The 20,050-nt window shown below is 58.8% G+C and overlaps 1 protein-coding gene across 29 annotated transcripts in view; it reads left to right on the top strand.

The window, feature by feature from the left end:
• Chid1 (chitinase domain containing 1) overlaps nucleotides 1-20,050 on the top strand; it is a 55,797-nt gene that overhangs the window by 18,113 nt on the left and 17,634 nt on the right. For 6 of the 29 annotated variants that reach the window (XR_015451388.1, XR_015451390.1, XR_015451389.1 and 3 more), the window contains exons 2-10: nucleotides 484-636; nucleotides 4,275-4,352; nucleotides 5,220-5,380; nucleotides 6,532-6,681; nucleotides 7,194-7,368; nucleotides 8,346-8,390; nucleotides 9,204-9,310; nucleotides 9,921-9,982; nucleotides 14,031-14,123. Coding sequence is in view for 24 of the 29 variants with exons in the window: in XM_087211464.1 (XP_087067590.1) it covers nucleotides 5,261-5,380; nucleotides 6,532-6,681; nucleotides 7,194-7,368; nucleotides 8,346-8,390; nucleotides 9,204-9,310; nucleotides 9,921-9,982; nucleotides 14,031-14,123 (752 nt within the window). In the remaining 5 variants the exon portion in view is untranslated. Of the gene's footprint in view, nucleotides 1-483; nucleotides 662-4,274; nucleotides 4,365-5,219; nucleotides 5,381-6,531; nucleotides 6,682-7,193; nucleotides 7,369-8,345; nucleotides 8,391-9,203; nucleotides 9,311-9,920; nucleotides 9,983-14,030; nucleotides 14,124-20,050 lie in introns of all 29 variants that reach the window. The other 23 variants (XR_015451391.1, XR_002397253.2, XM_087211481.1 and 20 more) reach the window with 13 other exon arrangements.

Below are 20,050 nucleotides of genomic sequence, written 5' to 3'. Positions count from 1 at the left end.
TCCTCCAGGGACCTGAAGGGGCGAGAGGCGCGGGCGACGCCCGGCGAGCGCGTGCGCGTGTGGGAGTATGTGAGTGTGTGCGTGTGCAGGTGGGCGAGTGTGGGAGCGAAGAAGTGTGAACACGCGTGAATGCGAGCCAGTATGTGCGAGTGTGGAGGAGCAAAAGCGACGAGACCCAGGCCGGGAGCCAGTGCGCTGTAAAGGAGGCAGTATGCGGGACGGGCAGAGCGTGCATTGAACGTGCATAGAGGACCAGAACACGGGAGTTCTGAGTGGAAGCTGGTGCGGAGAATGAGTGCAGTTAGTGTAATGGTGGTGGCTAGCAGGTCCCGGGCCGGAGGGCACGGGCGAGGCCCCTGGGTGTCCCCCGAGTGCGCACAGGTGGCCCCTTGAGCTTGTGGATGCAGCAAGCCAGATGTCCCCCTCTGCGAAGGGCTGGAGACTCCATGCTGGAGGGTGACTAGCCCGCCCCTTGCTTCGCAGGTTCTATATTGAAGCCCAGAGAGGTCGAGGGACCGCAGGCTGGTGACCGAAATGGACCTTGCGCCACCCCATAGCTGTCCTGTTTCCACTGCGCTGTGAAATTGGTGTAGTGCCGTGGCTGTGCGCCCCAGTGGTGAGCAGGCTGCCTGCTGGGTCAGTCTCCTCATCCTTGAATGGGGTAACTATGTCCCGGGGTATGGAGAAAGCCATGGGCAAACACTAGGCTGGCATGCTACACATGGTCAATAAACATTACACGGGGTTATGATTTCTGCCTCCTATGCCCCCTTTATTTCTGAGCATACACACTCACGTGGCACCACGAGAACGCCATTGGCTCTAAATTGTGTCCTCAGAGGTGACCACAGATATGTGACAACCACGCTACTTGCTGTAAGAATGGCCTGTCTGGTAACAATTAGCTCAGGGCTTAAGGAGTGGCTCAGTGGTAGAGCACTTGGCATGCACAGTGTTCAGTCCCTAACACTGAAAAAAAAGACAGGCAGGACCAGGGATTTAGCTCAGTGGTTTTGCCCTCTGCTTCTCAAGCACAGGGACTGAGTTCAATCCCCAGTACCAAAAAAACAAACAGAAAAATACAGGCACCCAGGGTACATCGATCAACATTCCTCACATCATGCAGTACCGAAATTGGGATCAGCCTAAGCAGTAGAAACCAGTTCTTAGCAAAAGTCAGAGTAAGTCACTGAGGAAGGTTAGTTTCAATCAACTTCTTTTCCTTTGCACATGCTGGTTCCTTTCTTATTGTGGGTCTGCTTGAAAAGCATTTGCATTTCATTGACCAGTGCTGTGGGACTCAGAGCCTCAGAACAGAAACAGCACTCTGCTTTTGTTTGTTAGCTTGTTTATTTATTTTTGTTTTTTTGAGACTATCTCCTCCTGTAGTTGGTGGCCTTGAACTTGCTGGGATCCTTCTGCCTCAGTCTGCCAACCATGTGCTGGAATTATAGGTGCAGTCCTACCACACCCAGCATCACTGTTAGTTTGCTATGAAGCAGGTTCTAAGGTGTGGTTGGCCAGTGTCACAACACACTGCACTTTGTTCACACATTTTGATGCAAGAACAGTATATGAGAACTCAGGAGTCAGCTATATGAAGAGCACAATGGAAAGTTGGCCTTCATTGGCCTTGGAGTAGTGACCAGTGGCATGAAGGGGTGGGCATGGGAAGTGTGGCAGCCTGAACACCCTCACACACACATCAGACACTTCCCTGGCAGTCGGCCTGGGAATATAGAATCCAGCACTCAGGAAATGCCTGCATCCAGGGCTTCATCCATCCCATAGACTCCGGGGAGTGGGTGCTCAGTGGCAGCCCTGGCTCTGGCTTTGCCCCCCATCTGGTTCTTCTCATGCCAGATACAGAAGCAAACAGGCCCACCATCCTCCCCCGCATGTCCAGATAGGGCCCCTCTACTTTCCTCTTCCTTCCTGGAGGTTGGGGACTTGGGAAGTGGTAGATGGTGGGGCTCCAGGTGGGTGGACATTGGCCCTGCTGCAGGAACAGTCCATGGCAGGTAGTGGGCACCCAGGCACCCCTTTAGGTTTCTTCTGGACCACTTACCTGGAAGATTCCCCTGTTTGGTTTCTCATCACTTCAGTGACCCATGTCACCCAGGGAAGAGAAGGAGCCTGTAGCCATGGAAGGGCCTGTGGTAGCCACAGTCTCAGCCTGCCCAGGCAAGCTGCAGGTGATTCTGGGCTACTTGCCACCTCATCCACTCCATCCCCTTGGGGTGTGAGCCACCCAGCCCAAACCTCAGAGCATAGCGCCCAGATGGTGGTTTAGGGGGAGGCTGTTGCCCCTTGATTCAGATTCTGACACTGGAGAGGGGATGGTGGGGAAGGCACCAGGCATGGAGGGCTGTGATCCAGGCCTGGGTCTCACCCCTCAAGATGGCTGCGACTCTTAGAACAGTTGCTGCCCTTGCCTGGTGCTCCACAGGCAGTGCACAGTGCTGTCCTACACACCTGTACGTTCCCCTCCTAGCTCCTAGCTCCTCAGCCTGCTGTCCTGTGCCTGCCACTTTACACACATGTGTGGGCAATGCCCTGGGGGCCAGGGCTTACCCCAGGAAATGGCAGTGGAATAGGTTGGCATGTGCCCTGCAGGTGCCCAGCTGGAGTCTGTGGGGGGAGCCAGAGTGGGCCTGGCTCTGGTCAGAGCTCCTGGGCCTCTTTGGCTTGTGTTCTGCTGTCCGCAGAAGTGCCTATGGCTCTCTGCCTGGGCTCCTCGGGACCTGCAGCTGGTCGGACTAGGTGACGGGCTCCCATGTGCCTGACATCCTGAGGGCTCGGAGGCCTCGGCGTGGCTGAGCCATGCATGTTGCCCAGCTGCCCTCAGAGAATGCAAACCAAGGAAGCAGAATTGCTTAGAATCTGAAAATGAACCCTACCACTAGTAGAAGTTCAGGGCAGCTGTGCATGGTGTCGCACACCTGTAAATCCCCATGGGAGGCCAAGGCAGGAAGGTCACAAGTTTGAGCCCAGCCCAGGCAGGTTACCAACTTAAAAATAAATAAAAATAGCTGGGGATATAGCTCAGTGCCAAGGCTCTGGGTTCAATCAAGTACCAAAGGGAGGGGAGGTTCCGTGCAGAAAAACCAGAAAGTGCAGATAGAAGAGATGAAATGAGCGGTAATTCCTGATAACCAGCTTGTTTACTTTTAGCTTCCTTAAATAGTTTTAGGGGTGCTGTACCACTGAGCTACAGCCCCAGTCCTTTTTATTTTTATTTTGAGGCGAGGTCTCACTAAGTTTCCCAGGCTGGCTTTGAACATGGGATCCTCCCGCCTCAGCCTCCTGAGTAGCTGGGATTCAGCTGGGTGCAGGTGACCCAGCCCTGTATACTTTTTCACATGGCTATGCGCACGTACAAACAGGCCCATGCCACTTAAATGTAGTTTTGTGATGTTTGTGCTTCTACTGGCACAGTTGTGAGTGCCATGGTGCTCTATGCAGCACCAGATATGTTAGGTCCAGTGAGTGGTTCTTGTGTGGACGTCCCCGGTGTCCCCAGTGTGCAGCTGGAGGGTGCAAGGAGTGCACACTGGACAGTGTGACATTGTGACTGGACTCTCATCTGCAAAGCTCTTCCCGGTGCACATTCCCCCTCAGTCCGAGAGGCCTTGCCAGACCCCCGTGCAGCCATCTCTCCATCCTCTGTGCCCTGAGCGCTATGGCTGCTCCTGGGTGAGGCTGAACTGCTCATTTCTGGGGCTCTCAGTACCCATATTAAACTGTACCTCTTCTTGCCCCCCCCTTTGTGGTTTTGGAAATTGAACCCCAGATTTCACCCATGCTAGGCAAGTGGCTCTACTATGGAGCTGCATGCTAGCCCTTCTGATTTTTTTTCTTGGCAGCAGTCTTGATGAGCTGCCCATGCTGGCCTTGAACTTGTGACCCTCCTGCCTCAGCCTTCTGAGTATCTGGAATTTCAGGCATGGGCCACTATTCCTAGCCCTTTCTTCTTTTTTTTTTTTTTGGTACCAGGGATCAAACTTGGGTCCTTGTGCTTGCAAGGCAGGCAGCTGAACCACTGAGCTAAATCCCCAGCCCCTTTTATTCTTGATTTGTATATCATGGATAGATTATGGGTAGAAACCCATTGCCAGGTATGTTCCAAATATATTTTTTCTGACTTATTTGCCTTTTTTTTTTTTTTTTTTTTGTTACCGGGGATCAAACTCAGGACCTTGCGCTTGCCTGGTAGGCGCGGTGCCACTGAGCTACATCCCCCACCCCTGACTTATTTGCTTTTAAATTTGTAGGGACTGGAAATTTAGCTCAGTGGAACCACGCCTGCCTCGCAAACGCAAGGTCCTGAGCTCCATCCCCAGCACCAAAAAGTAAGTAAAGAAGTAAGTTTGCTATTTTGTTTCCTGAATGAAAAATTTGTGTTAGCTGAGCATAGTGGCATAGGCCTGTAATCCTAGCACTTGGGAGGCTGAGGCAAGAGGATCACCACAAGTTCCCGGCCAGCCTGGGCTACATGGTAAGTTCAAGGCCAGCCTGACCCTCTCTCAACAAACAACAAAAGATTTGCTTTATGTTGCCCAGTCTAGCCTGGAACTCATGGGCTCAAGTGATCCTCCTGCCTCAGCTTCCTGAGTAGCTAACAGTACAGGTATGTGCCATTGTGCCTGGCTTTGGACATTTTACATTTTTTTTGGTACCTAGGATCAAACTCAGGACCTTGCGTTTTCGAGGCAGGCAGTGGCACCACTGAGCTAAATCCCCTGGGCCAGTTTTACATTTTTATGTAGTAAACTTTGACGGTGTTTTCTTTCATAACCTCTTCCATGTGGGTTGGAAAAGCCTTCCCTACCTTGATGTTATGTAAATAGATCTTCATAATTTTTTCTGGTGCCTTTTGTGGCTCCATTATTTTATGTTTCAGTATGGCTGAGGTTTCCTTAGGTTTGAGGTGAAAGTGGGAGACAGCATTTTCCTAGCCAATGGGCTGTGGTCAGGACAGCCTAGGGAGTTGGGGGTGGCCCTGTGGCCAGTGGTGACAGAACTTGTGTCTGGAACCTTAGAGGAGCTGCTGGTCCAGGCAGGGGAGCCCAGGAGTCTAGAGACTTGCCTCTAGCCACTGGGCTGGCCCAGGACAGGGCCCAGTCCTGGGGCCCAAGGAGCCAGGCCCTTCAGCAGGGGGACGCTGGCCACACTGTGTCCCTGCAGTCAGCTCTCTGTGTGCTCTGTTCTCTCCACAGCCATCTGGCCCTGGGGGCTGACCCTGTTGTGACTGCCCACCATGTGGACACCCCTTCCCACCCTCCCCATCCTCTGGCTTGCTCTGGCCTGGGGCTCAGTCAGTGCTACTTTGTCAAAGTCAGATGCCAGAAAAGCTGCCTCAAAGACACTACTGGAAAAGGTAGGGTGCCTGAAGATGTGAGGTGACCCCCTGCCACCTTTTTCCTTGCCTGGCTGGGGCTGTGAGGCAGACCAACAGAGAGGCCATCGGATGAGCCACAGTTAGTTGGCGATTGAGTGGTGGCTGGCCTGTGGCCTGGGCAGCTCTGGGGTCTGGCCACTGCGGCACTAAGCAAGCAGTCCCTGGAGCCACATTCTGAAAGTGACAGGTTGCTCGGTGGTACCCTTCTCCCCCTGTGGCTCCCCACGTGGCCCATTTCCTGTGACAGCTGCCATCTGCTCTTCCTACTTCAGCTTCTGCATTCTGTGCCACCAGTATTACCTTCTCTGGTGCAAGCTGTGACCACATTGCAGCCCTGTGCTGTCCCTCTGGTGTCCCCAGGGATTGTAAACTCCAGGAGGGGTCTAGTCCAGCCTACCCTTGACCCTGCAGACCCCATGCTGCTAACCAGGCTGTCACAGGACTCTTCCTGCTTTGGGCCAGGGAAACACACAGTGGGCATCTCTCTCTCACAGAGCTCTGCGGGCTGAGGTCGGGGAGGCTGAGCTGAGCTGAGCCTTGGAATGTGCACAGAACCAGCAAGCTGAGAACATGGTCAAAGACTTCAGGAGCAGAGGCTCGGGAGGGGAGGCAGGTTCTCAGGGCACAGGAGACACATGTGGAGGTGCAGTGGGCTTGGGCAGTGGGGCCGCACAGGCCTAGCACATTCTCTCCAGTGGCCTTTGGTGCCCAGATGCGTACTGAGTGGTGTGAGCGGGCCTGAAGAAGGGTGGGCACAGAGCGGTCATTGTCACTCGGCAGCAGAGCGCTTGCTCGGTGTGTGCAGGGCCCTGGGTTCCATCACCAGTACCAAAAGAAGAGACAAAAACGGGGAATGGCCACTGACAGCTGCCGCTGTCTACCTGTGTTGTTCTTTTAGGACAGTCCTAGGGATTCTGGATGCAGGGGTGGGTCTCCTTCTGGCCCAGCCTTCCTGGACAGGCAGGACCTGAGACCCTGCCATGCCTTGGTCCTCCATCTGCCAGGTCTCCAGCCAGGCTCACCATGTTGACCCAGAGATGTGGGCCATGGCTGAACTGACAGGCTCCCCAGTGCCACCTTCCACGCTGGGTGTGCACACTGAAGGCCTCCTCCCTTTCCTGCTGTTTCAGACACAATTTTCAGATAAGCCCGTCCAAGAGCGGGATCTGGTGGTGACAGACTTCAAAGCTGAAGATGTGGTCCTCGAGCATCGCAGCTACTGCTCCGCAAAGGCACGGGAGAGGAACTTCACTGGGGCTGTCCTGGGCTATGTCACTCCCGTGAGTCCAGCCCTCATGGTGCAGGGGCCTTGAGGGCTCTGGTGGGCTGCTCCCACCCATGGTGCTGGCCGCTTCCTCCTGTGTGCTCATCTCCCTGGGCAGCTGCTGTTGTGAGACTGCAGACAGAGGTGCTGTCCTGGAGATGGCGGGAGGAAAGGCACCAGGACTTCTCTGGGCCTTTGCCTCGTGACTGCAGATGCACCCTGCGTCTAGAGGGCTCTCAGGCCATGTGGCCACGCTCAGGGTGGCTGGCTTGGGATGAGACTCAGAGATGAGGCTTGATCACCTTGGTGAGGGGGAGGTGGCCAGGATCTCAGGCCGGGAGCAGCCGTCCCAGCAGCTCTTGAGAACGGGAGGAGGGCACCCCAGGCGGGGGTTGATGTCTGCCCAGGCTGAGCGCCGTCTGCACCAGCCAGCTGCCTGGGCTGGCAAGTGCAGGGCAGCCAGGATGACAGTGCGATGGCGAAGCAGAGAAGCACTCACCCACTTCTGTCTGCTGTCTCCCCCGCCAGTGGAACAGCCACGGCTATGACGTGGCCAAGGTCTTCGGGAGCAAGTTCACGCAGATCTCACCCGTCTGGCTACAGCTGAAGAGGCGTGGCCGGGAGATGTTTGAGGTCACAGGCCTCCACGATGTGGACCAAGGTTCTCGCCTTCTCCCATCTGCTCGTTGCTCGTCTGAGAAGAGTGCGTGCGTCTGTGTGTGTGTCTGTGCGTGTGGAAGTGGGTGTATGTGATGCTGGGCCTACGTGGGATGCCTGTTGAGAATGTGTGAATGAGAGTACATCGAGTGTGACTGCAGCCGTGTCTCTGGGCATTGGTGTAAGTGTGATGAATGTGACCTGCTCCCTCGCAGGGACACAGCCCGGCGTGCAGACCCATGGTGGGGACTGGCAGGCGAGCAGGGCAGGACGGGCCGGGTGGAGGTGGCCAGTGCTAGGGGACCCTCTGTGGACCCAGCTCAGCCCTGGGGGCTGGGGCCTGTGTGCCAGGACTTCCTTTGCACATGAAATGTGGAGCACCCTGAGCAGTGAAGGGCACGGGCTGTTGGCACCCTCTCCTCTGTCCCACCTTGGGGGTTCTCCTCAGTGTTCAGGGACGAGATGAGGCCGGGCAGGACACTGCTGCCAACACATCCTGTCAGAGCGCTCGAGGTTACGGGGCTGAGCCTCATGTTAGCAGGCAGGTTTTGAAGTTCTGAGTTGAGGAGTGGTTTTCCTAATGCTGTGAGGACTGCAGGGAGAGGACAGTGTGTTAGGGAATGCCTGGTGGGTGCTGGCTGCCCCTTAGCTCGGAGAAACAGCCCTCAGAATAGTGAGATACAGCTCTGTCCTAACTCAGACCATCCCTATGCTGGAGAGAAAAAGTAAGCTCGGGGCCAGGGATGTAGCTCAGCACCACCACGCCTGCCTCACAAGTGCAAGGTCCTCAGTTCCATCCCGGTACCAAAAAAAAAAGTAAGCTCAGAGCTGCTCTAGGGGATGGGGAGAGGGGAGGGCTGTCCCTGGATTGGGGCAGGTGGGTTCTCACTCCGGCCTGCTCTGCCCGGGGGCTAAGCTACCCTGTGTGCTGATGCTACGTTTTGCTGGTTTTCCTCCTTGGATGAGCTGGGTCTCCCGGCTTGGGACTGCTCCAGCACGTGGCTTCTCCACCATGTCCCACAGGTTGGATGCGAGCTGTGAGGAAACACGCCAAAGGCCTGCACATAGGTGAGCCCAGCAGGCCTGAGAGCCATCAGGGAGCAGCTGCAGCCTCAATGGAGGTAGCACCACCTACTGGGGTGGACAGGGCCCTGAGGGTCTCATGGGTCCTTTCAGGCCCAGCCACACTGCTCAAGTGCAGGTCCCGCCCCTGACAGCTCTAACCAAGACTGGCCCCACCGTGACATGCATGGACCATGGCCACCAAGGCCAGCCCTGTCCTCCTTCCCTTTTCTTCCTTCACCCATCTAACAAGCGCTTCTGAGCTCCCTGGGGCCAGCCCCAGACCAGGCCTGAGTGTGAGGTTGGCCCTGCCTAGCAGAGGGTATGTATCCCTGCCTGCGGTGGGAGCTTGGGCAGCAGTGAGTGTGTGGTCAGGGTCAGAGATGGGGCTGAGATGCGGCCCTGCCCCCAGGTCACAGCTCTCCCTGAGTGCAGGGTCTGGGCCAGGACTCAGGAGCGAGTGAGGCCCAGGGCCAGGAGGGGCCCTGCATATGAGGATGGTGGGACCTTTCTGGTCAGACTGAGGGAAGAGATGGCTGCAGACAGACCATGGGCAGCCGGGAGCCAGCCGAGCCAGCATCTGCCCAGCCCTGAGTCTGGTGGGGAGAGAAGCTGTCAGTGCAGCCATGCTCCTCCCCTGGCCGGTCTCCCCTCTCTGCACTGGGGTGGGTGTGCTGCACCTGTAGCTGTCTTGGGTGGCGTCCTCATCTGTCTCCATTCTTACTCAGCTCTGGGAGCCTAGGGGGCACCTTTTAGGGGGCACCAGCAAAGGAGGGTAATTTGGGATTACTGTCACAACCTCTGTGTCCCCACCTCCAGTGCCTCGTCTTCTGTTTGAGGACTGGACTTACGATGATTTCCGGAACGTCTTAGACAGCGAGGATGAGATAGAAGAGCTCAGCAAGACTGTGGTCCAGGTGGCAAAGGTGAGACCTCTGGGTGTCTCAGGGCCTCTGAGTGCAGGTGGGGCTCCTCAGTACAGCCACCAGACCCTGCCTCCCTAGACAGAACCCACCTCTCCCTCGAAGGCCCCGCCTCCCTGCTTCCGCCTCAGCCTGGGACTCTCATAGGGCCTTGCTCAGCTCCTCTTGCCTGGCTGTATTCCTGGGCAATCTCTGGCACAGCCCATGTCTTCCACTCAGGACGGTGCCAAGCTGGATCAGGCTGCTGTGCACTGCACCTTGAGCGCAAGGGTTTTCCGGGGGCCTCAAGGGTGGGCGACTTCTTGCATCCTTGGCCAGAGCTCCACTGCCCTCCTTGGAGAGGCACATCCCTGCTGCTGCCTGCCATTTGGCCTGCAGGGCTAGAGGAACTTGAGCAAGTGAATGCAGGGGTGCAGCCCCGCTGCTCCTGGCTCACGTGGAGATGCCCCACACTGCCCCTCCAGGGGGGTTTTGGGCAGCACAGGCTTGGGTCTTGCCTGTGAGTGACTGGGTTGTGACCTTGCCAGGTAGGCAGGGCAGTAGCTCAGTGTGTGTCTTTCTTCCTGTCCCTCCTGGGTCCCTGTTGCTTCTCACCTGCTGCCATTTCTTTCAGAACCAGCACTTTGATGGCTTCGTGGTGGAGGTGTGGAGCCAGCTGCTGAGACAGAAGCACGTGTGAGTGGGGTGGCAGGTGGCTGCACGGGGTCCTTCCTGGATCCATAGATGGCAGGGGCCAGAGGAGGAAGCACAGGTGTATCAGTCAGGATTGTCTGGACGAGCAGAATCAATAAAAAAAAGTATATCATTATGCAAGGAGATTTATCAGGGAGCACGGAGGGTCAGAGGCAGGAGGTTCGCATGGCCATCAGCGCCCTGGAAAGCCAAAGGTCCGGGAGCTGCTCAGCCCAAGATGGAAGCCGCAGAACAAGAGGGATCAAGGACACAGTGCCAGTCCAAGGTCGGAGGCCTGCACACTCCCGGGAGAGCTGCTCCAGTGAGTCTCCGACAGAGGCTGAAGAAACCGGAGACTGAAGTGCAAAGTGGATGGCAGCAAAAGACACACGGGCTCAAGCAGGATGGAGCTCCTGTCAGAAGTGTACCAGCTTCCTCTTCTTTCCCTTTACTTATTCTGGCCAGGATACAAGCCTGTTGGTTGGTGCCACCCACAACTGGGGTGGGTCTTCCCCTTCAGTTTGCTGGCCTGCATGCCAGTCATCTCTGGAAACCCCCACAGACACACCCAGAACTGTGCTTCACTCATCTGCCTGGAATTTGTTTCTCGGTCACGACTAGCAGTTGCAGAGGGAGAGGGGCGGTCTGCGAGGGCCTCCTCCTGTGAGCTCTGTGTGGGGTGGGAATGGAACTCTGCAGAGCTGAAGGCCTACTCAGAGGGGCCAGGAATGGCCACATCACTGTGCCAGCCTCAAGGCCCGGTGGGTGGTAAAGGAACGGAGGATCTTGACCCACAAGGATTCAGCACGATAAGGGTGATCAGGATGATGTGACTGAGGGCCAGCATGGACACAAGCAGAAATCCTCACTGAGTGCACAAGAGCCTGAAAAGTTCAGCCACCAGGCATAGTGGTGCACACCCATAATCCCAGCACTCTGGGAGGCTGAGGCGGGAGGGTCACAACTTTGAGCCCAGCCTGGGCAGCTTGGTAAGACTAAAAAATTTAGGGCCGGGGATTTAGCTCAGTGGTTCTGGTGCCTACCTCACAAGTGCAAGGTCCCGAGTTCGATCCCCGGTACCAAAAATAAATAAATAAATAAAAATTTTAAAAGGGGTAGGACCTGGGGATGTAGCTCAGTGCAAAGGCATTGGGTTTAAACTGAAAGAAGAGACCAGCCGGGTGAGGTGAGGACCTGAGGTGTGACACCCACAGCGTTCTCTGGGAAGGGGCTGTCCAGGCCCCAGGTGCTTTAGCAGTCCCTGGAAAGAAGCCGTCCTCCTGCATCCTCGTGCTGCCTTGCTGCTTCAGTGGGAGACGGGTCCCCACACCCTGGCCAGGTGATGGGAGGAATGGAGTCATACAAGGTGCCCGAAGCTCCTGCAGGTCCAGGACAGCTTGGGGCTGGCCAGAGCCCTGAGCAATGGCCTCTCCCTGGCAGCCCAGCCAGTAAGCCTGAAGCAGGCCCCTTGCCTGTTTGTCAAGATGCCAGAGGGAAGGCTCTGCCCTGGCCAGGGCTGGTGCCGCCTTGATGGCCTTGGGAGAGGCTGGTGCAGCCCATGGTGGTAGCTGGTGTGCAGAGGCCTGCAGCCCGCTGTCCAGTCCAGCAACCTCCAGAGAAGCACAGGTTCTTCGGTCGGCTGTCCTCTCTTTCTTTTCCTGCCTGAGGGACTTCTAGGTGTCTAAGGCCTAGCTCAGCTGGGAAGCACTGTCCCACCCTGCTGCCCAGAGGGACCCTTGGTTTCCTGTCTTCATCACCTGCACTGTCACTGCTGCAGATAGAACTGCAGGTCTCAGCTGTGCCCTCCAGGAGGCAGCAGCCCCGCACAGATCTACAGTGCTGTGTAAGGCTCCCGTGGAGGTGGAGCCCCAGGACGGGACGGGGTTGAAGGATGTGTCAGGATTCCCTCTGCAGACCTGAGCCCAGTGGGGCCCTCTGTGCCCTTGGGGGGCTGGGGTAGAGGGAGATGGGTGGGGAGGGCGGGAGCATGCCACAGTAGGTGAGGATGTCCCTGGGTCTTGGGCCCCGCCAGAGGCCTCTCCAGGCACTGTGGCCTCCTCAGCTGCCCTTCTGGCCCCTCTCAGGAGGCACTGGCAGCTGTCATCCTTCCCTCCTCCCGGGACGACAGCTCTATTAACTGAGCTTTGCCGTAACTCGTGTCTGTTTCAGTGCATTAAGTGGGCAGTGAGACACAGCCTCATTGTGTCTGTCTCTGATGGATCATTAATATCAGAGCAGGAGGCCCTGGACCTGGGCAAGGCTGCAGTGGGGGGTGGCAGGAGGAGGAGCCACCCAGCCCCTCATGTTGGGAGGGAGGGCGGTTGCAGGGCCGCTGACCTGGTGTCCCTTGGGCATTCTGTGCCTGGCACCTGTCTCCCAAAATGAGCCTAGCCACAGTGAGACACAGTGGGAATCTTTAAGGAGGTTGCTGCTCTGGTCTCTGCTTCCTGCTCCACCTGTCACCTTGCAGGCATCGAGCCTGGATCTGAAGTGCCAGGTTGGCCTGCCAAGGGCCATGGTTGGCAGGCTCAGGAAGCCACATGATGTTGGCCATGACACATGGGCTTGGGGAGCCAGCCCATTAGCTCCTCTCCCAGGCGTGGCAAGGTGTCCAGGACCTCTCTCCCCAGCTCTGCCAACTTTGCTTCAGAGCGCCATCTGGCCAGGGCAGCTGTCCCTGTGTAGTGGCCAGCGGGCACCACAGGAAGGGGTGTGTGGGCAGCCTGGGGGCCTGCTGGTCTCAGGTCCTTACCTGGACCCCTGAGTTCCCCAGGCCTCCTGTCAAAGTACCCTGGGGAAGGGGATGAACACCTTCTTCCTGTGAGGACCCAGCAGTTTGAGCTCCAAGGGGTGCTGTGGGCAGCAGCCTGTGGCCTCAGCTGGTCCTGGGTGGAGACCTAACTCCATTCACAGTGCTGGCCCTGGGTTTCCTCCCAGCAAATAGCAATGGTTCTAGGGGTGTCCCTGCCCAAACCAAGCAGGGTGACAATAGCAGCTGGCCAGGACAGTGAGGGTGACGGGTAGCATGGGCTTTGGCAAGAGGCTGCAGGCCCTGGGGTATCAGCCCCATAGCTACCCCACAGCCTGGCCCTGGGAAAGGCCAGGCCTGTCTGTCCTGCCAGCCCCCACTTGGACTCTCCCAGCATGCCGGGCCCAGGTGGGCTCAGTGTGTTCTTGTCACACAGCTGCCTGCTGGGCACAGGCCAAGTCAGCTTGTCCAGAGGGTCTGTTGGTAAAGCCCTTGAAGGGACATTGCCACTGCTGGTCCCACTAGAGCGTCCCCTGGTGGCCTATGTGCCCAGAGTGGCTGGGGCTGGGCACACCTGTCCTTACCAAAGGTCGGCTCCAGGCTGTGCCCTGAGGTCTAACTGTTGATGGCAGCTGCCAGACTCTGGGCCCCTTTTGGCACTTGAGTCTGGTGTGTCCTGGGGATACTTGCAGGTAGCATAAAGGCCCCAGGCTTGGGGTCATCGGGAGGCCTTCCTGGGGTCCCTCCCTCCCTGGCCCCCCCACCTGCTGGCCCCTGTGCACCTGGTACCTAGCTCAGGGGCCAGGCCCCTCCGTTCTCCTGAAGTCCCCCCTGGGGTGGCCCTCAGAGTGTCCCATGGCATTTCAAAGCCTGAGGCTGACCAGGCCACCCTCAGGTCAGTGTGCTGGGCCTACCTTGGGATCTGGAGCATAATGTGGACCTTGGCTGTCTGGTCATTTGGGCTCCTTTCTCTGAGCACACTTGGGTGCTACAGGGACATCTGCTCTGGAGACCCCTGGGTAGGGGAAAGGTTTTGTGCTAGGCCCAGGAAGAGAAAGGCCACCTCTTCCGGCTCTCTTCACAGGCCCACACTGGTCTCCATCCTGAGGGCCATGTGTCCAGTAGGGTGGGAATACTCCACGAAGGGTCTGACTGCCCTGTCAGGGGGCTCGGTCTGGGCCACCTGTCCTGCTCCGTGACACTGGTATGAGGAAGCCCCAAAGCCTGACCCACCCTGTCCCTGGGCAGAGGGCTCTCAGAGCCCTGGTTCCCTGGGCTGACCCCACCTCTTTGTTCTTGCAGGGGCCTCATCCACATGCTCACTCATGTGGCAGAAGCGCTGCACCAGGCTCGGCTGCTGGCCATTCTAGTCATCCCTCCCTCTGTCACCCCAGGGTGAGTGCCTTCCTGTCCAGGGGTTGGGGCAGCCATCACAGGGTTCTGGCAAGGGCCAGGCCCTCTCAGTGCACAGTTGACCCACCGTCTGTGTGGACACCGGTCACTGCCTTGCGGGGCGGTGGGGGCACTTAGCTGGCTCTGGCTCCCCTTCCTGTCACTTGTCAACAGAGGAAGGCCATGTCCTGCAGCCCAGATGGACTGGGAGGCCATTGAGGAGTGTCTCACTTGGAGAATGGGGTCCTAGACTCACTTCCCTCACTCTCAGGCGCTCGCTCCCAGATACTCGGTGCTTTAGGCCCTGGATTAAGCCAAGCGGGGCAGGGCTGTGGGACTGCTGGCTGTGCCGGCCCTGTGTGCCACGTGCTGACTGCCCTTCCCAGCTCTTTGAGGCGGCTCTTCTGGAACTTCTGGCTGAGTGATGTGGGCATGCCTGCAGGAGCTAGGACGGTGAACCTGCGGCTCACAGTGTGAGGACAGACCTGGGCTGAGAGGGCAGCAGTGGCCAGGTGGGACTATGTAGGCTCCGACTCTGCAGTGGGGGTCCTGGCTCTGCACTCGGCCCACCGGCTTCCCAGGAGCAGCCCTGCCCAGCCAGCCTCAGCCCTCAGGTGGCTCTGGAAGGAGGCAGCCAGATGTCTCCACCCCTCTGTAGCCTGCAGCTCCATGGCGGAAGGGGTTGGACTGGCCCTCGGGGCCTAGTGGTGGTAGCCGCCCTGAATCACACAGCCCGGAGGTCTGAGCTCCCGTAGAGCCTGCACTGTGCCCAGGCATCCAAAGTAGATGCTGGCTGCTGCCTGCCCACTCCACGCCCCACCTGTGGCACCAGCCAGCTCCCACCACAGGCCGTGGTCAGGCCACTTTGGAGCAGGCCCCACATTGGCCTCCAGGGTGCTTCGAGCCTTGTGTGACTTTTCTCCCCATGCTTCCTTGCCCTTGGCTGCCCCTTGGCTTCCCCTTGGCTGCACCTGGGGGCAGTGGTTGGGGTAGTGGCTCCAGCTGACCCTGCCCCAGAGATGGGCCTGGAGGCCACATGTTCCCATGTGGAACACGTTTGTGGTTGTGGCGCCAAGTGTGCAGGGCAGTGGGGCTCTGTGCTCCATCTGGCCTTGGTTCTTGGTCAGCATTGTGCAATCGTAGCTCCTGTGCCTGCTGCTAAGCCCTGGAAGGCCTTGTCTCAACCGAGCCTCAGCAGCCCCTCAGCCTCAGCCTGACCCTGCCCTGCCTCTACTCTGAGTTGGTCTGCCAAGTGCTAGATGGAAGGTGGCCAGCTCTGCCTCGGTGCTTCCCAGGCCGGGTCTGCTCCTTTAGCCTGGCAGCCCTACCTTTGCCAAGGAGAGGGGCCCACATCCAGGGCTTGGGGTGCTGCGTCCTTTCCTTCTCTGACGTGAAGTCCTCAAAGCACCTGGCCTGTGCTCCCAGGGTTTGCCTCCCCGGGGTGGCAAGGGTAAAGCTAGGGGGCACTTCTTCCTGTGCTGGTGGCAGCCATGCAGGCCCAGATGGAAGGAGAGGCTAGGCCACAGGCTGCACCGCCTCCGCTGGTGCTCGTGCTGGGTCCTGGTGTCTGGACTATGGCTAGTGTGGCACAGCAGCAGAGGCCATGTTGTGCTTGGTGGCTCAAGGATCACCTGTGGGAGGATGCAGGAGCAGCTCTTAGCAGGGACTCTTGGAGTCCAGCGCAGTTCAGGGTGCCCTCTGGGCCCACCCAGCTGTGGGTGGCAGAGTCTTTCCAGGGGCTCTGCCTCCACCCAGGCATTGTCACCCTAGCCCCCAGACCAGGCAGGAAGTGCACGTGGGGAGCGGAGGCTGCCTCCTCCCTCACCTGCAGTGACAGTGCAAGGCCCATTGAGGGTACCTGGGGGCTGAGGCTGGGGAACAAGCTGGGCCCAGGTCCTGGCTCGTGCCTGCTGGGGCTCCGCTCTCAGCTGCAAGGCCAGGCGGAGGCCTGCCCCCAGGGAGTCTGTTTTACCATCCTGTCTGTCTCCCTGCCCTTCAGCACAGAGCCCAGGCAGCCCCCCATCCTGCGCCTTCCTCTAGTACCTCCCTGTACTGGGCAAATTGTGCTCCTCATTTACAGCAGAGACTGAGCCAGACACATCTCTGTGGGGGGGAGGGGCAGCTTCCAGCCACCAGATGCAAATCCAGTCTGTCCTTTGTCACCCAGCCAGGCAGCACTCAGAGCCCCTGGGAAGAGGGCTTGGCCCCATGCTGCTCTGCTGCAGCACTTGGTGTGCTGACCTTGAGTCCCGCTCCCAAGGCCTTCTTGCTGCCCCTGGCAGTGGATGGGGGGGCAGCCTCCAGGAACTGGTTTAATTAGATCTCCAGGCCTACAGGGGCAGGCAGTCCAGCTGTCCCCAGGGTGCTTGTGTCAGGCTCCAGTCCCCTCCGGCCCAGGGGCTGGTGTCCTTCCCAAGCATGGCTGGTATGTGTACCCCAGCAGGCACACCTGGTTGGGAGCCCTCCCATGGTAGGATGAGAGCATCCTGTGATGGAGGAGGTTCATCCTGGGTGCACTCATCTCACAGCGGGGGCTGCCGCCTGTGTGCCACATCCAGCCCAGTGATCAAGGGAAGGTAATATGGAGGGATGGGAGTCCTTCACTAGATCCCCAGCCGTTCTGCACAAAAGCTTAGCAGGCTGGCAGGGCAGGCCACGAGCTGTGTGTGTTTAGCCCCTGTGGGAATGTGGGCACTGCTGCAGCATGGATGGGCCAAGCGCCAGGCTGAGGTCCCATCCAGTGCAGGAACCCACAGCGACAGGGTAGGAGACTCTTGGTAACTTTGAGACCCCTTGTGGCCACCACATCCATGGCCCTCACGGGGGTGTTACAGGAGGCTGGTGGGGCCAAGCAAGATGGGCCTGGGCTTGGCTCAGAAAGTTCAGGTTCAGAAACCTCTGATGCGCTGTCATTGGGATGCCCTCCAGATGCCCAGAGCCAGCCAGGGCAGGTACCACAGGGGTGGACTCAGGGCTGGCATTCCATGGGGCCACCGCATCCACAGACCAACAGAGCCAGACAGTCTGGCTGGAGGTATTGGTGACCATGACTGAGCCTGTGTTGTCCCTGTGGTGCTGGCCTGGAGGAGGCCAGACTTGGGTGGAAGTGGCTCCCGCCGGGGGTGTGGTAGGGAGACAGGCCAGGAAGGTGCAGCGGCGACTGCAGGATCGTGGGAGCGTTGGGGAGAAGCTGCGGTGAGCACTGGGGAGGGCCTGGGCACAAGCCTGCAGCCATGCCTAGTGTGTGACCCTAGCAGCACAGAACCACAGCCTGGACAGTGGCGGAGAGGCCTGGTCTCTCCACCAGGCAGTTTCCCTTCTGTCTTGCAGGCTAAAGAGTGGAGGATCCAGAGGGCTAGCGCTTGGGGTCTCAGAGGAGCCCAGGAGAGGGGTTGCCAGACCCCTGCTGCCTGGATGAGCCCTCCCGGTGTCTACCAGGTTTCTGGAGTCTGGGACTTGGGGTGGCCAGAGCTGTGGGCAGCAGCCAAGGCCAGGTTGTCCACTCAGGCGCCAGGGCACAGAGCCTCCATCTTGGCACAAGTGGGCACAGGCCAGTGTGGGGAGCGTGCGGCCCCCTGGGCTGGGTGCTTGGCACTGAGAGTCAGTGAGCATGCACATTCATTGCTGTGACCACCTGGAGCCCCCCAAGACCAGGCACGGACTGAGATGGGCCTGCTTCTTTTCTTCCCTCCTCCCTTGGTTTCTTTTCCTCGGAAATGATTTTGGAACATGAGGTTTTCGGCATCAGCAGTAGTTTTCATTTATTGGAAACCATGCTGTGTCTGATCTGCTGATGAGCTGTTCTCGTGTCTCTGGATGCTGCAGAGTCTGCCGTGGGTCACAGACAGAGGGCTGTCCATGTCATGTGGGCCAGGGATGATGGGGAGGGACGTCAGGATGGAGGCCCGTGGAAGCCTCTGTGTCGCCCAGATGGAGGGCCCAGGAACAGAGCCAGGATGGGAAGAGGGCCTGAGCACAGGCTGAGGGGGGGTGCCCTCCCTCCACTGATGGCCACCACACTAGGGGCTGCTCCTGGCCCTGACAGAGCTGGCCACAGGCTGCCCTGGTACCCCAGCCTTGGATCAGTCAGGCAGTGGCTGTGAGTGGCCTGTGAGAATGAGTCCAGGCCATGCCATGTGCTTCTGTGTCAGCCACTGTGCCGAGTGGTGCACGCTCCACAGACATGTAGAGCCACATCTGCCAGCATGACCATCCCTTCCTGGTTGGTGGGGACATTGTGTGGTGGCTGTTGGGAGCCTCAAGGCGTGGGGCCAGCCTGCCAGAGGCCACAAGGCACAGGCAGCGTGGCAGGGCCATGCTGTACAGCCATGGGAGCTGGGGGTGATAGTGCATGGACATGGCAGGGGGCTGTATGTGGTGCAGCATGGGTCACGGGACCCAGACCTGGGTGCCCAGGAAGGCTGGGTGGGCACAGACAAGGTCAAACCTTGAGAGCTCGAGCCACAGCCCCAGTGCGTGCCTATGAGAGCCAGCTTCCCCTGGGGACAGAAAGCCCTGACACAGCCAGCCTGGCCTGCACCTGTGCAAGGTGGGTGCAGGGTCAGGACCCCGGGCCCAGACCTCACTGTGAGCAGGGTCTGAGTCTGCCCCAGAGGAGGGCCACTCTGGTGCAGCCAGCTAGGGTAAGAGGCACTGAGGCCTGTCTTCCCATTGCCAGGGGCCTGCTTGGCTTTGGTCAGTGCCTGGGGTTTGGTGTCCTTTCCCAGCATTGCCGGATGGCTGCCCTTGGTGCCGCTGACATCCCTGCACAGGGCTCTGAAGAGCGCAGCCTCTCTCCCCTGAGCCCCCTGCTGCACCCCACTGAGCCTCCGGGTTCCCACAGTCTGCTAGGGCTGCCCCCACCCAAGACATGGACATGGGGACCCAGAGAGCAGGGTGCCCACCAGAGAGGGGCTCCCAGGGTTGGCAGGGCAGCGGGAAGAAACTGCCAAGAGCCTGGCCAAGGCAGCCGGTCAGCTGTACATCTGCTGGCCCCTGGTGGGCCACAGGCGCTCACTAAGGGCCTGAGGAGACCTCTGGGAGGGGCCCAGGACCCCAGCGAAGGGCGGCAGACAGGAAGAACACTGGGAGGCATCCATCCTTGCCCACCCCAGCACTAGCACGTGACAGCATACGTCCTGTTCTTCAGAGAAAGCTGAGGTCTCTGTCCCACCCCTCCTTGTCCCTACTTGCTCGGACTCACAGGCACCCTGCCTCCCCTGTGGCACCTGTAGCCCCGTCTCCGTCTGATGCTATCTGTGCTGCCTTGTGGGGAGCCTGAGGCAGGGCACAGCAAGCACCTGCCTGGCCTCCGGAATGCTGCATCCCTGGGACCCACACGTTGTCCCGTGTCCACATGCCATCCCTTCTGTCCCTTTTGTAGCCAGCCTGCAGTAGGCCCGTCCCCTGTGCCTGCTGGGTCTGGGGCAGGAAGGAGCTGTGCACGGGAGGGTCTGGGTAGATGGAGTGGGGCTTCAGGCGGAGGAGGGGGTCCGACTCCATCGACACCTGGGCCCCCCAGCAAGTGTGCCCCACCAGGATGCCCTGCCCTGGTGCCTGCTCCTGGGTGCAGCTGGGACCTCTGCAGGGCCCAGCCCCATCTTGTCCTTCTCGTTCCCCCACTGAGGTTCGAGAAAGGCCTCGGTGCCTTGCCCAGCCAGGCAGATCCATGGTGGGCTTGGTGCTGGTGGCCCAGGGGCCCTGCTTTCCTGGAGGACACTTCTGCCGTGAGTCTTGGTCCCTTTGGTGGTTATAGGCCTCTGCACAGCGCCTGGCGTAGACCTTGCCCTGCACACGGGCTGTGTCCCCAGAGCCATTCCTCCTTTGTACACTATGCTCCACCAGGGTGTGGCCTCAGAGGCTGTTACCATGTGTGTTCTGCGTACAGAGCTCCTGGTTGCAGTGGCGGAATGAAATCTCTAAGCACAGGA

This window comes from Heterocephalus glaber, unplaced genomic scaffold (assembly GCF_053883595.1).
Source record: "Heterocephalus glaber isolate CG9 unplaced genomic scaffold, H.glaber_assembly_v1.0 deba00001428, whole genome shotgun sequence".
Lineage (NCBI taxonomy): Eukaryota > Metazoa > Chordata > Mammalia > Rodentia > Bathyergidae > Heterocephalus > Heterocephalus glaber.
This window is presented reverse-complemented; position numbering and strand designations above follow the sequence as displayed.